Genomic DNA, 15,922 nt, shown 5'->3' with positions numbered 1-15,922 from the left:
AGTGTTTTTAAACAGAAGTTACTCAGTAAGGCAATCTGAAAAGAATAAAATCTGTATAAAAAAAGCAATCATAAATAGAAACGGGATAAACCATGAAGTCCCGTTTTAGAAGCCCGCTAATTATTCGGGTCTACAGTTAAGTGTTAGTTGTGTTCTCTATTCCGCATTGGGATTGATATAAATCCCCGTATCTTCTCAATAGAGGAAATAGGAATGTGGCTAAATAAAAAATTCCGATCAAAATACGGCGCGATTAAAAATCTTTTTTAGAGTTTTTATTTCAATTCTTTTCTTTCAATCTCAACCTTGGATGAGGGAACCAATGGCGGTTATTTTCCGGCAATCTGCGGGGTTTATTTTACATAGCGTTACTATATCAGATTTTTGCTCGAGGCGTGTAAAAACTTCATCCTTTAAACTTGGGGAAACAAAACATGAAGTTCGATAAATCAATCTGGCTTCAAAAGCTCAAATCAGCGTTCACTCACCCTTACCTCTCAGCAGATGAACTGCATGCGTGATGTTTTTTAGTCACAACCGTGATTTTATAATTGGTTCGGGTGGTAGATTTTAGGATAAGTGACTCGGGACTTACCTCCATAGAATTGGCGTATCATTTTAAGTTTATTTGACATTGTATAGTTGCATCGTATCATATTGAGCTTTGCGAAGAACATGTTCACTAAAAAATATTTAAGAGGGTTCAAATACGACGGAAAACGGTCTTTTGTTCAATTTTTATCCCAAGCAATTTATATATGACATCAAAGTTTAAGAACTAACCTCTGCTGGGTTTTGCATCCAACGAGAGCAAACAACTTCAAAATTTGGTTGTTCATATATCCACTTACAGAAAATATCCAAATGCTTTCATTTTTAAAATCGATCGTACTTTTTGTTGTTAAAGAACATTATGGATTTTGCTGGTCTCACATTTTTTAATGCGAAATTTTGATAATGAGAATTGAAAAAAAAACCAATCTTTGATACGTATCATAGACATCTACTTGAGTTACAGGGCTTTTTTCTCATTCTTCAAAAGTTGAGACAAATAGTCAGTTTCAGTGGTAAAATTTGCTTAAGAGTGTAGAATATGTGAATTTTGTAAGTTGTGCGAGATTTTCATAAAAAATAATTTGCTTCTAAAATGGTAATTCTCAACAAAAGTTAACATCATTTTTTTTTATAATAACTTACTACACTAGCCGTTAAAAGATTTGCTCTTTTTTTGTAGTGAAATGTATTTTTTCCTGGAATTTCCTGGCATTTCTTGTATTATTTCCCGGTGCAATCTCGACCTGAGTTGTTTTGAATGTGCTTTTGGTCACATCACAGCCCGGGCCGATGATTGTCCCCAAAAATAACGCGGAAAAGAGTAGAAAGTGTAAAAATAAAAACGTTACACTTGTATTCTTCCGCTTAATACGGATGTAAAGAGCGTAATTTTAAAAGTGCAATTTTAAAAATAATGTTAAAATAGTGGGAAAAAATTACTCTCTTCTTAATTATTTCACTTAATTACAATTCTTAATTAACTACATTTTTAGTTGTCAAACTCTTGTCAATTCGACAAAATTCTTCAGGGCGGTGCAACCACTTTTGTGCCTTTGTTTGGAGTACCAGGAGATTATAAAGTGGGCGGGATGATGGTTAGAATCAAGTTCTCAGACGACGAGGGATCTCTTGTCCAAATTCCACAGGCACGCAAGGCCATCGATGTCCACGTGCCATCACAGAATGAGGCACTTATTGATTCGGGAAGGGAGAGAAAGAGAGGCATCATGGAATTGGTACTAATTTTGCAAATTTTGCAACTGTTCAAACCCCCCCCCCCCCCCCCCATAAAAAAAAGTGTGACGCTCCGTTTGTTTTTTTTTTCACCTGTGTGATGATATGCATAAACTGTAATGGTTATCCGCACCTCTTATCAGGCTATCAGAATTTTTCGTACAAAATAAACATTATATGCACTTATGTTGATTAAAATAATGTTCATGGGGGTGTGGGTCAATTTTGTCTGTTTAATTATGAGGGATCTTAGCATTCATGTTATCTGATCATAAACTACTAAGGGTTGCCTATTGCGATACCTTCTATACACGTTGGTTGAATCTCCGAAAAATTGAATTGCTGAATGCGACTTCCGAAAATTTTTTTGACAAACACAAATATATGAATAGTGATAAAAAGAGGGGGGCATTAGCACATCTTAGACATTTAGGCCTAACCCCCTGGTTCCCACTCGAACCCCGGTGGGAGCAGGGGTTTTGGCACGTATGTGCCTATATTAAATATGTGAAACAGGTCCTCTTTATCACTACTCAGAAAGAGGTAAGACACTCATGTTGGTCAAGTAGGTCACTATATTGCTTGCAAGAAGCTGCGTATTCAAGTAATTATAGTGTCCATTAGGTGTTGTATTTTTTTCAGGGGAAAGAGACTCAGTTCATAAAGGCACATATCGCCATGTCTGGAGACGAGGCCTTGCTAATATACGCCAAGTACGTTAAACAAGTAGTGAACGAGTTTCTCTGTGTCTTTGTTCGTTATGGGGTCCCGCCATTCCATGACCCGACGACAAACGAATGGATTTACGACTTCCGCGAAATGCTGCCACGAAAGCTCACTCCTTCTGGTAAAAATTTATCTACAGACACTATCAGATCAAAATGGACCTGTATGTTGACCCCACCTTAAAGCATAAGTTATCAATCATTTTTATAGCTGCGAAGCTGTAAGCTGAGCGAAGCTATATTGCGGTGCTCTTGGTTTTTTTTTTTTGTTTCGTCGTCTGACGCTCTTTTTTCGTTTTACATTTGTTCACACAGCAAAGCTGAAAAAGTCAAATTTTCTGAATGACTTCTTCCTCTCACTAACGGCATTTGCGCGCGTGACGTCATTTCTCACTCGCTTTAGCAAAAAGGTTTTAATTTATTTGCGTGATTAGATTTTGATCATACGTGACTTACCTCACTCAATAAAATGACTTTTGCACTTTAAAACTTAAGTTTAATTTGAATTTGTTTAAGGTCAAAGGAACTCATATGTGCAGTAAATGTCCCTAATAAGAGGCTTCTGTGGAATGAATTTCAACAAGCGTTATTAATTTATCGCTGAATGTTTTCTACCTAGTTTTTTGAGCGGCGTCGATTTTTTTCAATTAAGATCTGTATCTGTTTCTATCTCTATTATATGGCACGCAGGTCTATTCTTTCGCAGCTATTCCGGCAATCTGCCGGCTATGTTCAGGTATTCTTCGTAATTAGTAGACATCCTTTTGAAAAATGACCTCTGTGAAATCAGTAGGGTATAATCTTTGCTTTTATCATGAGAGATTCTTAGGGTTTTTCGTCCCAAGGATTCCTGCTCTCAAATGTCGTGCCGCAAATTGATACGCTAAAAGATTATTGCTCCAACGCCACGAAGTGGGGGAGGCGGGACCATATACTGAACTTGGTTTCGTTTTGTTCCGCCAATTTTGGCCGATTTATATAGTTACTCATCGTAGAAAGTTAGTCGTTTCGCTAGAAAACCCCTCAAGCGTAAAAAAATGCTAAACTGAGGATCTTCTGATTTTTCTCTTTTTCGAGGAATTGTCGAGGTCTACAGTTTTTTTGAACATTTAAATTTTTACGCTAATTTTGTTCATTTTTAAAGAAATTTTTTGTTTAATAGCTGCACAGCAATAGCTGGGGCTATTATTGGCCTTCTCTTGGCTTTTACAGTTCAAAGAATCTGAATTGTATTGGGGCGCTGTCTTGGAGTAGTGATTTTGGCCACACCAAAACAGGAACTAGAGCGAAAAAGCGAATGGTTTTGCGACGTAAAATTTTTCCCCCTAGTTTTAAAGTAGAGTGAGAAAACGGTGTTGGTGGTTTTTTTTGTTCACATGCGGCAATTTCACTTTAATTTTTACAGTTTTCTCAATTTTTGGGTCGGATTTTTTTCTACGTGGTGTTTCCAATGCATACATAGTTCATTCTAGGCCTAGTTTTCGGTTTGAGACAAATTCCCATTTCTCGCTAATGGTTTTTTGTTCACATGCGGCATTTTGACATTGTTTTTCTGATTTTCTTTAATTTTTGATCTGATTTTTTCAAAAATGATTTTCCCAATTCACTCATAGCCCATTCTAGGTCTAGTGTTTTGTTTAGTCAATAAAAGTTCTTTGACTTGTACGTCGGGACTTGCGTACGTCGGTTCTGCTATGTTTTTTAATTAGCAATGTCAATTGGTCAATTTTTGTTACAATTTTTGGTACGACCATATGACGTCACAGCCACTTGAAATCTGCTTTTTTTCATTCGTTCAAGCAATTTCATTGCGTGCGTTAGTTCATTTCTCGCTCTTGGTGGATTGAGTTTTCTGTTCATTCGCGTGAATAAGTTTTTGCTCACACGTGACTTCACTCTCAAAATTGACTTCCTCACTTTGAAATTGACTTATTTTCACTTTTATTCAACGAGATGAGGTCAAGTTAATGTGTATAACTCTAAATCAAGGTTATTTGAGAGCAGCTAATAGAGGCAGCTGTAATTTACTGTCTTTTTGAGACTGCAGATCTAGGAAGCTATTGCGGCTATTTTGTGGCAATCTGCCAGCCATGTTTCTATTTAATAGCCGCCCTCATGTTCTCTGAGGGTTTATCAAAAACTTTAAAAATACTGGTGCGCTGTCATCGTTTTATTAGCCTCCTCATCTCCTCGGCAGCCTATTATCGCGCTCCTATCTTAATTTTTTACTATCCAATGAATTTGGAATTTATTCGTGCCGTCTTTTTTGCAATCCAAGAATTGGATCGTATTGGTGATGTGTCTTTACAATCCAAAGTTCTTGAATTGTAGTGATGTGCTGCCTTTTCTGATGACTCGGAAAGGGGTATTGATGGAGCGTCTTTTTGGTCAATAGTTTTTCGTGTATTGTTTGAGACAGGATGTATTATTCAATGCCGCGCTTGAAAACTAAATCATTAGGTCAAACAACTGAAGAACAGGGAGAGGGAGAGAGAGACTTTTTGTTCATACCGAGTTTTTGAAAGAGCGAGAAAGTTAGTTTTGAAACTTTTTTCGATCAGAGCAAAATTTGTCTGATCACAAGAGGCTTTTCAAAGATTATTATAGTATTCTATTTACTTTTTGGGTTTAAGTCGTTTTTCAAAACCATATTTTCAAGTTAAAATGTGTTTGTGTGTATTTCGACTAACTATCTCAGTTATTAGAGTTTTATATGTAATTTTGAGTTATTTTTGTGATTTGGCTGTTTTGGACTCATTTTTAGCGGTTTTTGTACTCCTCTTCATGTTTTCGTGCTATGTTTCAGTTGAAATCAATTTTTGTCTCCTGTTTTGTACGGCTTTTTAATTTCGACAATATCAATTTCATTTTATAACAAGAGAAAACAGGCTAAATTTAACCGTTTTCCGCTTAAATTGTCTTTTTGAATTTTTTTTTGCATTTTTTTTACATTTTTGTTTCCTGCAATTCAGAGTAATTTGTCTATTTTTATTTGTTTTTTAAGGTTGTTGTCAGGGCTATTGTTACAAGGGGAAAACAGTTAAAACTTTGATAGCACATGTTTTTATAAAATACTTTAATCATTTCTGCATACTTTTGTAATTATTCGTTTTTGTCCATGTTTTGAGTTTTTTTTGTGGTGCGGTTGGGAGTAGGTGCTCAAAAATCAAATGATAACTGTTTTTAATTTGTGTTGAGAACAGTTATCACAACTTTGCAATTTTAACAGAATATTATTTAAAATTTAAAAATCTTTTTTTGTCCTTTAATTAATTTTTGGTTAATTTTTTTTGCTGCTCGATACATCTTTTTCTTCAAAGTGAATTGTTGATTAAGTTTGTGCCATTAATTGTTGGACAAAATTGAATTATGCCGGACACTCTTCTATGTACAAAGGCTTTGCTATTCCAACTTATGAGCATTTTTCAAGAACTTTTCACATCTCAAAAATTTTTGTGAACTGATTTCCCTCTGGTGTTTGTCGCCCCGTGTTTTGTTTCAAATTGAATGGAATGCTGAAGTTATTATTTTTTTATCAGTTAATGGTTGATTAGGGTGTTAATTAATTTTCACATCCGTTTGATTCCGAGTCTTCTGGTTATATTTTTCTAAAAAATCTGTCCACACTTTTTTCTGATTTTTCACGTCATTGAAAAAACAAATGAGAATGGTGATTTTAGTCACGCTATAATTGTAAAGGAAGCAAAAATTTGACTAAACCTGCGGAGTGATTTCTGTTAAATTCCCTTCAAAGTGAAGTGAGAACTTGGTGCATGAATAATTTTTCAGTCTTTCGTAGTGATTTTTTGTGCAATAATATAACGTCTGTTTTCAGTGTTTCTTCTTTTGAGTGCTGTTAAAGTTTTAAATTTTTTTCCCAAATGTGCCTAACTGTAATTACTTGATTTCATCAATGGGCAGGTATACGACTTTGACCCTATTTGTAGTCATAAAATATTGGTTAATATTTGATTTTCGCCCCTTTTTAAAAATGTTGCTGATGTTCTTTAAATTGGTATCATTAATGACAGGTCTTGTTGGTTGCTAATCACACAAAAATGAACCTTATTAATTGGGTGAGTCCATTGCTAGTATTTTTCAGGAGCTCTACACTACATGCTCTCAAAAAAATTTAGAGAACTTTTGAGTCTTTTGCGTATTTGTTGAACTTTTTGTTGTCTTTTTATTTTGATCTTTTTATATAATTACCTAAACCTAACTGAATACCCTATCAATTCCCACTCCATATACAATAGGAAAAAAGCGTATAGGTCAGAATAAGGCCGTAGTTTTCCGCTCACAAAAAGCAATTAAAATGCTGTTGAAAAAACGTGTCGTAGCGCTTGTTTTGTAGACCAGAGAAGGGAATTGAAAGCGCTTGGTCGGAAACATAGGCAAACGCAAGAAGGAAATATTGTTGAGCCATCACAGTTTGATGGTAAGTTATGGCCATATCTGGAAAAATTTCTCAGGTCACGAAAAAACGGTCGGTAATAATACTGGCAAAAAACAGGGAAAAGAAAATTGTATTAAGGAAATAAAGTCTCAGTTAAACATAAGCAGCTCCTGATGGAATGGTTGCTCTCCCGAGTTTTGGATGGGATGGGTCTTTTGCAAAATTTCCCTTAGTCTTTTTCCCTTACATCTTCGAGAAGAATTTTTTAGATCCTTTTTTTTCGTTGGGCGCCAGAATGTGGCATTGGCAGCCTTGGGATGTCTCCCGAAATCACATTTGTTCATTTGAACTTATAAAAGATACAGGTATTTGGTCAGTTGTCACTTCCTTCTCTTGACCATTTAAGGTATGTTTCTGGCAAAGATCCATAATAGCGCATAGGTGATCTCTCGTGAATCCAGAATGTGGCGTTGGCAGCCTTAGGATTTCTGGCAAAATCTTTTTCGCTTATTTGAATTTATAAAAGATACAGTCGTTTAAGATAAAAAAAATCAAATCAGGGTTTTATATGGTTTTTGAAGTTTCGACTGCTTTTTTATATTTGGTCAGTTGTCACTTCCTTCTCTTGACCATTTAAGGTCTGTTTCGGGCGAAGATCCATTATAACGCATAGATGATCTCTCGTGAATCCAGAGTGTGGCGTTGACATCCTTAGGATTTCTGGCAAAATCTTTTTCGCTTATTTGAATTTATAAAAGATACAGTCGTTTAAGATAAAAAAAAATCAAATCAGGGTTTTATATGGTTTTTGAAGTTTCGACTGCTTTTTTATATTTGGTCAGTTGTCACTTCCTTCTCTTGACCATTCAAGGTCTGTTTCGGGCGAAGATCCATTATAACGCATAGATGATCTCTCGTGAATCCAGAATGTGGCGTTGGCAGCCTTAGGATTTCTGGCAAAATCTTTTTCGCTTATTTGAATTTATAAAAGATACAGTCGTTTAAGATAAAAAAAATCAAATCAGGGTTTTATATGGTTTTTGAAGTTTCGACTGCTTTTTTATATTTGGTCAGTTGTCACTTCCTTCTCTTGACCATTTAAGGTATGTTTCTGGCAAAGATCCATAATAGCGCATAGGTGATCTCTCGTGAATCCAGAATGAGGCGTTGGCAGCCTTAGGATTTCTGGCAAAATCTTTTTCGCTTATTTGAATTTATAAAAGATACAGTCGTTTGAGATAAAAAAATCAAATCAGGGTTTTATATGGTTTTTGAAGTTTCGACTGCTTTTTTATATTTGGTCAGTTGTCACTTCCTTCTCGTGACCATTTAAGGTCTGTTTCGGGCGAAGATCCATTATAACGCATAGATGATCTCTCGTGAATCCAGAATGTGGCGTTGACAGCCTTAGGATTTCTGGCAAAATCTTTTTCGCTTATTTGAATTTATAAAAGATACAGTCGTTTAAGATAAAAAAAATCAAATCAGGGTTTTATATGGTTTTTGAAGTTTCGACTGCTTTTTTATATTTGGTCAGTTGTCACTTCCTTCTCTTGACCATTTAAGGTCTGTTTCGGGCGAAGATCCATTATAACGCATAGATGATCTCTCGTGAATCCAGAATGCGGCGTTGGCAGCCTTAGTATTTCTGGCAAAATCTTTTTCGCTTATTTGAATTTATAAAAGATACAGTCGTTTAAGATTAAAAAAAAATCAAATCAGGGTTTTATATGGTTTTTGAAGTTTCGACTGCTTTTTTATATTTGGTCAGTTGTCACTTCCTTCTCTTGACCATTTAAGGTTTGTTTCTGGCGAAGATCCATAATAGCGAATAGGTGATCTCTCGTGAATCCAGAATGTGGCGTTGGCAGCCTTAGGATTTCTGGCAAAATCTTTTTCGCTTATTTGAATTTATAAAAGATGCAAGTATTTAAGATAAATAAATCAGTTCCGGGTTTTATGTATTTTTGTGCTTAATTTCGACTGCTTTTCTATATTTTTTCACTTGTCATTTCCTTCTCTTAACCATTGAAGGCCTGTTTTGGACAAAGGTCCATAATAGCGCATAGATGATCTCTAATTAATCCAGAATGTGGCATTTGCATCCTTAGGATTTCTCACGAAAACATTTTTTCTTTATTTGAGTTTATAAAGGATACAAACGTTTTAGATAAATGAATCAGTTCCGGGTTTTATACAGTTTTTGTTTTCAGTTTCGACTGCTTTTTATACTTGTTCAGTTGTTACTTCATTTTCTTATCCATAGAAGGTCTGTTTTGGGTGAAGATCCGTAGTATTGAATACATGATCTCTAATGAATCGGGCATCAATGCTGTTTTCATGGCAAGCAATATTGTGAATATCGAAAAATAAAACCAGTGGTTGAAACTATTAACCAAGATCACGCATGTTTCATCACAAAGTCTTTATATCCTGTAATTAACATAGTAAAAGACAAGGCAAAAAAAAACAGCAAAAGGGGCAAATAGTTTATGAGTGCATAGCTTGGGGGCTATTAACGGAAAGACCCAAGTTTCGTTAGGAACGACCACGTGAAAATTTGTTATAGTTGTATATTCGCTGCTTAGCTTCATCCCACTCACTGTATATTCTGATATTATTAAACCATCTTATAGCTATGATCTCAATAATTTTTCATTTATTTTTAACAATCTTGAAAATAGCTAACTATCTATTACACAAGACAGTCATCGTTTAAGGTTCGTCCTATTTTGTAGTACTACTAAATCCTCCATAGTACTATTTGTTGCTCTTAAAATTAGTTAGTACGAAACATACCAGATGCATGTTTTTAATATCCGCGAAGCGATAGCTGAGGTTATTATTGGCCTTCTCTTGGTTTTTTACAATTCAAAAAATTTGAATTGTATTGGGGCGCTGCCTTTTTTATGATGAGTTCACAAATTTTCTTGATTTTTGAAGTCAAATTCGAGCAGTGATTTTGGTCACGCCGAAACAGGAAGCGGAGCGAAAAAGCGAGTGATTTTGCGGCGTGAAATTTTTGCGCTCTAATTTTAAAGTAGAGTGAGAAAACGGTGTTGGAACAAAAATTCGCTTTCTCGTTTTTTGTTCACATGCGGCAATTTCACTTTGATTTTTACTGTTTTTTTTCGATTATTTGGATCGGATTTTTTTCGAAATGTTGTTCTCAATCCATTCATTGTTCATTCTAGGCCTAGTTTTTTGTTTGAACCAAATTTCCCTTTCTGGCTAGTGGTTTTGTGTTCACATTCGGCATTTTGACATTGGTTTTCTGTTTTGTTTTTTATCTGATTTTTTAGAAATGGTTTTTCCCAATTCACTGATAGTCCGTTCGAGGTCTATTTGTCTGTTTAGTCAATGAAAATTTTTTGAATTGTATGTCAGCACTTTTCCTGCTAAGTTTTATTTATTTCGTCGTCAAATTTTTGTTACGACCATATGACGTCACAATCACTTCAAATCTGCTTTTTGTTCATTCGTTCATGTAATTTCAACAGAATTACGTGCGTGACGTCATTTTTCACTCTCAGTGAAGCTAGCTTTTTTTACAATTCAAAGAATTTGAATTGTATCGGGGCGCTGTCTTTTTTATTTTTTTTTAAGATCTGTTGACACATTTGCACGATTTTTGAAGTCAAATTGGAGTAGTGATTTTTGTCACGCCGAAACAGGAAATGGAGCGTAAAACCGAGTGGTTTTGCGGCGTGAAATTTTTTTGCTCTAATTTTAAGTTTAAGTGAGAAAACGGTGTTTTAACAAAAGTTCGTTTTCTCGCTAATGGTTTTTTGTTCGCATGCGGCAATTTCACTTTGGTTTTTACTGTTTTTTTCAATATTTTGAATCTGATTTTTTTTCTGTATGGTTTTTCCAATCCATTCTTAGTTCATTCTAGGCCTAGTTTTTTGTTAGAGTCAAATTTACATTTCTCGCTAGTGGTTTTTTGTTCTCGCTAGCCGCATTTTGACATTGATTTTCTGTTTGTTTTTTTTTTGTGTTTATCTGATTGTTTTTATAAATGGTTTTCCCAATTCACCCGTGGTCGGTTCTAGGTCTAGTTTTTTGTTTAGTCACTGAAAGTTCTTTGAATTGTACGTCAGGACTTGTATTGATATGTTTTTTCTTTCGCGTGATTAAATTTTTGGTCACACGTGACTTACCTCACTCTTAAAAATGACTTCCTCTCTCTGAAATTGACTTTTCTTTGCTTTAATTCAAAGAGATAAGGTTAAATGAGTGCTTGTCACTCTAATTGAAGGTTTTTTAAGAGCAGCAAATAGAAACAGCAACAAGTTATACAGATTCTTAATCAAAATTTAACATCTCAGCCCTTGATGGAAAGAATAATTTTACTTTTTTTGGTCTGTCTTTCTGGGCTTCTTTTTGAGACTACATATCTATGAAGCTATTGCGGCTATTTTCTGACATTTTGCCAGCTATGTTTGTAATTTCCCAAAAATTTACTTACAGAGCGCATAAGGCACGAGGGAGTGCGATATCCTGACTTCAACGTGTATGTGATTGAGAACCACCGGTTGAAAGACAGCGGGACATACCACATTGGCATCAGAACATGTCGGGAGAACTTTGACGAGAACTATTTTGACACTCCTATCATCACTAACAAGGTTTCATACTTCTCTATAGCCAAATGGGTTTGAATAGAACAACTGGTCATCTAAATTGTATTCTGCTGTTTACTATGCTTTAGTTTTTCTTGGTTCTCCGGCCGAGATTTTCTTTCCTAATTTCGATTAGATATAAAATATTTTGAGTTAAGTTTGTACGTACATTGAAACTTTTTAATCGTTTTTCATTATATCAGATTATCTTCAAAAGTATTATTTTAAAATGCATTAATATTACAATATCTTATAAGCAACTTCTCAGATTTACAATAATCTTGCAAGATATTGAAACAACTTTTAAATTACTTACAAGCTATAGAACTTTGTCATTGATCTTATAGATGTAATGCAAAGATTGTCCTACAAAAATATTTATCTACTTCAATAAAATTTCAACCAGGGCAATGGAAAATTTTTTTTAAAGAATATTAAACGAGGCAAATCAATTTGATGAGATCTTGCATCATTATTTTAAAGGATGAACCAAGATATTCTTCTAAATTACATCAGCTGTTTTATTATTATTACTGGATTTATTACTGCTATTTGTATGAGCAGATTCGTCTAATTATCCCTGTTTAAACTTTATTTGACTAAATTTTCGCTCCACGTTTTATTGCACCAATAAAATATAGTTGACATTGCAAAGCAAATTTTAACAAATCAAATTTGTTGACAAAAGAATTCAGGATACAAATTCTACAATACATGTATTGTTCTTTTACAGGTATAACCTTACGAGGTTTTGTAAGTAAAATCTTACCTTACACGTTCTCTCTGATGAGATCCTATGATCTGTTTAAATTTTTAAGATCTTTTGAGCTTTTATCTTACAACTTGTAAGCTGGTAAAAGATATGCCCCTGTTGGTATTATATCTTAAGGGATATTCCAATTTCCTCAAGAGAGAATCTTCCTCGACCATAGTTTTCATTCCAATGCAATGTGATTTGGTGACATTGTAAATGCTTTCTTTTGACTGAAACAAATTACAGTTCTTAAGTGAAACAATTTTCTGTCAGAAAATTACCATAATGAAACCGGTTAAACTTGTCTTATAAAGAGAAATCATCATTTTTATTTAAAACGAAACTTGGAGCGATTATTGTTAAACCGTGTGTTTTTACGACTTGAAGAAGAATATTGGGAATATCTACAGACGCTTCTGTTTTAGAACGTTGGCTCTTTATTTCAAACGATTGACCCCCTCCTTGCCAAGCTACCCCCTCCTACCTAGCTACCCACCCCACCCCACCCCCAACCTACACCCTCAAACTAAAAACTGCGTATGCATTTTCAGGACACTATACTTCTATTAGGCATGTAATTTTCTTTTGATGTTTCCGATATTAGTAGAATGGCGGCTCTTTCTCTTTCAGATTTCTGATTTAGAGATTATATTGGGCGAATCGTCAAGTCGTTTCCGGCATTCTACCGGTTATAATTTGTTGATGACTTCTTCGTTCTTTTCGTTCTTTTCGCAAGTTGACTTCTGTTATTGAACGTTTAATTTTTTTATCCAACAATTGGCTTAGTACTTTAGCTACTAAGTAAGCAGACACCGGCAACCACTCCCCACCTACCTATCCCCCAAATTAACTAACCTTTATCTACTTATCCCCCATCCAAATACCTGCACCCAAAAAACTACGTATCCACGTCAACTTTCTAACCTCTCCTCCCCAGCACCCAACTACCTCCTCCGACAGTTACCCGCCTCCCCAGCCAACACACATTCCCAAACAATAAATTGTGTCTGCGCTTAACACATTTTTTAATAGTTTTGTTAAGTGATAATTTACGGTTTTTTGTTATTGCCTATTTCTTTTTTGTTTCTGATTGAGGTAGGGCTATTAACGTGCACGATTTTTTGAATTGTATCCTGTTGTCTATCGGTTATGTTTTTAATACCAACCATTTCCAGTTTTTTGCTAGAGTGTTTTCTTAACTCTTTGGCTCGTTTCAGCGATTTAAACTGTCTTTTCGTCTTCAAAAACAGGATAACTGGTAAAAACCCGAGGGCATTAAGTGTGTGAGCAGATCTCATAGAGCTTTACTAAGCTCTATATGAACGGTTCAGCTGCTAAAAACACTTGAGAAGGCAGATTTTCATAGTTTAATGGGCTATATTAGACTGCCCTCTCCCCCATCCCCCCTGCAACCCGCTCCGCTTTTAACGCTTTTTTCTCGCCCTCTGAGGCCATACTCCCTGAGCTGAAGCTGGCTAGAACCATTGCCTGTCGTTCGAGAGCGTTCGAGATGGTCAGTTATGTTTTGAGTATCACATGAAAACATCATTGTCGTGAATTCAAACGAGGAACAGTGGGTAAAATCGATGAGCATTAAGAAATGAGTTTTTAACAAAAATGTTTTTCTTCTTTGAAAAAAGCGAAACGACCCTGTCTAGTGTAGCCGTTGTCAGATTTGAACACATATCTTTTGCTACAGGTGTTTGCGGCTGATTTTGACCTGAATGTGTGGACACAGGGATGTCGGGCAATTGGGGAACCAGGCTCAGGCAAAGAGGAGCAGTATGAGTCCAGAGGATGTATCGTAAGTTATAATCGTGCAAATGTTGGTAAATATTTGCAAATTTGGAGGTCAGAAAACCGAATGTGCAAAATTTTGCAAAATTGTGTCAAAATTGCAAAAAAAAAATATTTTATTGCCGATTTGATTCCGGTTGAGCTCTGATTAATTTAGCAGCCTTCCATTCCCTAACGATGGCTCAGAGATTGCTTAATTTGAATTAGAAGGATATCAAAGATTTAACCAAAGGGATATGTGAAATAGACTTTCCGGCTAATAATACACATTGAAAACTGAGTTTTGTTATAAACCCTGGATAACTCTCATCAGAAACCATGAACACTACGCTGGCCTTTCTTTGATCGTATTCCGACCTGCTATTTTAATTCAAATTTTATTTTTTTGTTTCCCATGTTTAGTTTCAAGTTACACCAAACATCGTTATAGCATATCCGTTTTATATAATGACTTCACAAGAGATAAAAAAAAATAACTGAGGAAGATAACCTGAGGAAGATAATAAATGAATTAAAGGCCATAAATGGTTACGTTCAAGAAGAGCCATCATGTCTTTCACGTTCTTTCTATACTTTCTCAAACTATTAAATGGTCTTGTATATGGATATATATACAAGTTTGCATAAGCTGTTTATTTTTCTTGGGATAATGTATGTTTCTAACAACCGCAAAGCGATAGCTGGGGCTCCTCTTGGCCTTCTCTTGTTTTTTCATTGCTCTCGTAAGAGAAGCAATTATTGTCAACGCGTGTGTCTTTTTTATGCAAAATTTTTGCTTGATTGTTTTGACTTTTCGAGTGACTTTTACGCCCTTGACTTTTTGCGCTTCACGTGATCTAAAATTCTCTCTCAATAACAATTTTAAGGAGCTGAACTCAATTGGCGGCAATTTAATACTAAAAGTCAACTGAAAAGTGAGCCGAAACTGGTGCCATTTTTCACTTTAAATCTTAGTAGTGGTATATGTTAACCTCTAATGTTGTCATTTAAAGCCCACTATTGACCTTCTTAGTCCCATGTAACCCCCGTGGACTGAAGCAGGCTGCAATTGATTAGATCTCCCACTAGTTGTTTGAGAGCAATTCTTCCGACGTTTAGTCGGCTATGTTTTATTTCCTCGTCAATTTTGTTGTTACGACCATGTGAGGTCACAATCACCTTGAATCTGCTTTTTCTTCCTTCGTTCTGGCAATTTCAACGGAATAACATGCGCGATGTCATTTTTCACTATTTGTGGAGCGAGTTGCTTTGTCCATTTACGTGATTGAGTCTTTGGTCACACATGACTTATCTCGCTCGCAAAATGGCGTTCCGCACTTTGAAATTGAGTTTTATTTACTTTAAATAAAAAGATAAGGTCAGGTGATCGGGTGTCACCCTAATTAAAAGTTATTTCGGAGCAGCTAATAGAATCAGGCAGTAAAAAGTCAAACAGATTCTTTTTCAAAATAGAACATCTGAGCATTTAATAATTAGAAGGTTTTTCTCTTTCGGTCTGTTTGTTTTACTTTCATTTTGTGATTGCAGATCTACCAAGATGAGCTATTGCGGCTATTTTCCGGCAGTCTGCCAGTTATGTTCATCCAATTGTATGTTTTTACCATAGAGTTTTTGAGCGACCGTCGTTTGAGCTCCGCTCGGTTGTGAATTGATTTAAGTAAACCTTTTCGTTTTATCCATGTGCTTATATCTGGCGTTATGAAACTGCCGGTCACAAAATAAAACCACAACTTATCTCTCAATTGTCGATATTTTTTTGCCATTAATTTGCGACTGAATTTCAACTCTCAGGTTAATTGCAAAGTTTCTTGATACAAAGTAAACCTAAAATTTGCCAATC

General features: G+C 35.4%; 1 protein-coding gene across 1 annotated transcript in view; it reads left to right on the top strand.

Moving 5' to 3' along the window:
• Positions 1-15,922, top strand: part of LOC142341475 (uncharacterized) — a 243,615-nt gene that overhangs the window by 200,715 nt on the left and 26,978 nt on the right. Inside the window, exons 42-45 of the mRNA XM_075392436.1 lie at positions 1,584-1,790; positions 2,431-2,635; positions 11,380-11,537; positions 13,985-14,089. Of these exons, the coding sequence (XP_075248551.1) occupies positions 1,584-1,790; positions 2,431-2,635; positions 11,380-11,537; positions 13,985-14,089 (675 nt within the window). The remainder of the gene's footprint in view (positions 1-1,583; positions 1,791-2,430; positions 2,636-11,379; positions 11,538-13,984; positions 14,090-15,922) is intronic.

The sequence above is a fragment of the Convolutriloba macropyga genome, chromosome 6 (genome assembly GCF_964194025.1).
Source record: "Convolutriloba macropyga chromosome 6, txConMacr16.3, whole genome shotgun sequence".
Classification (NCBI taxonomy): domain Eukaryota; kingdom Metazoa; phylum Xenacoelomorpha; order Acoela; family Convolutidae; genus Convolutriloba; species Convolutriloba macropyga.
The sequence above is the reverse complement of the archived record's forward strand: the minus strand, read 5'-3'. Positions and strand labels throughout refer to the sequence as shown.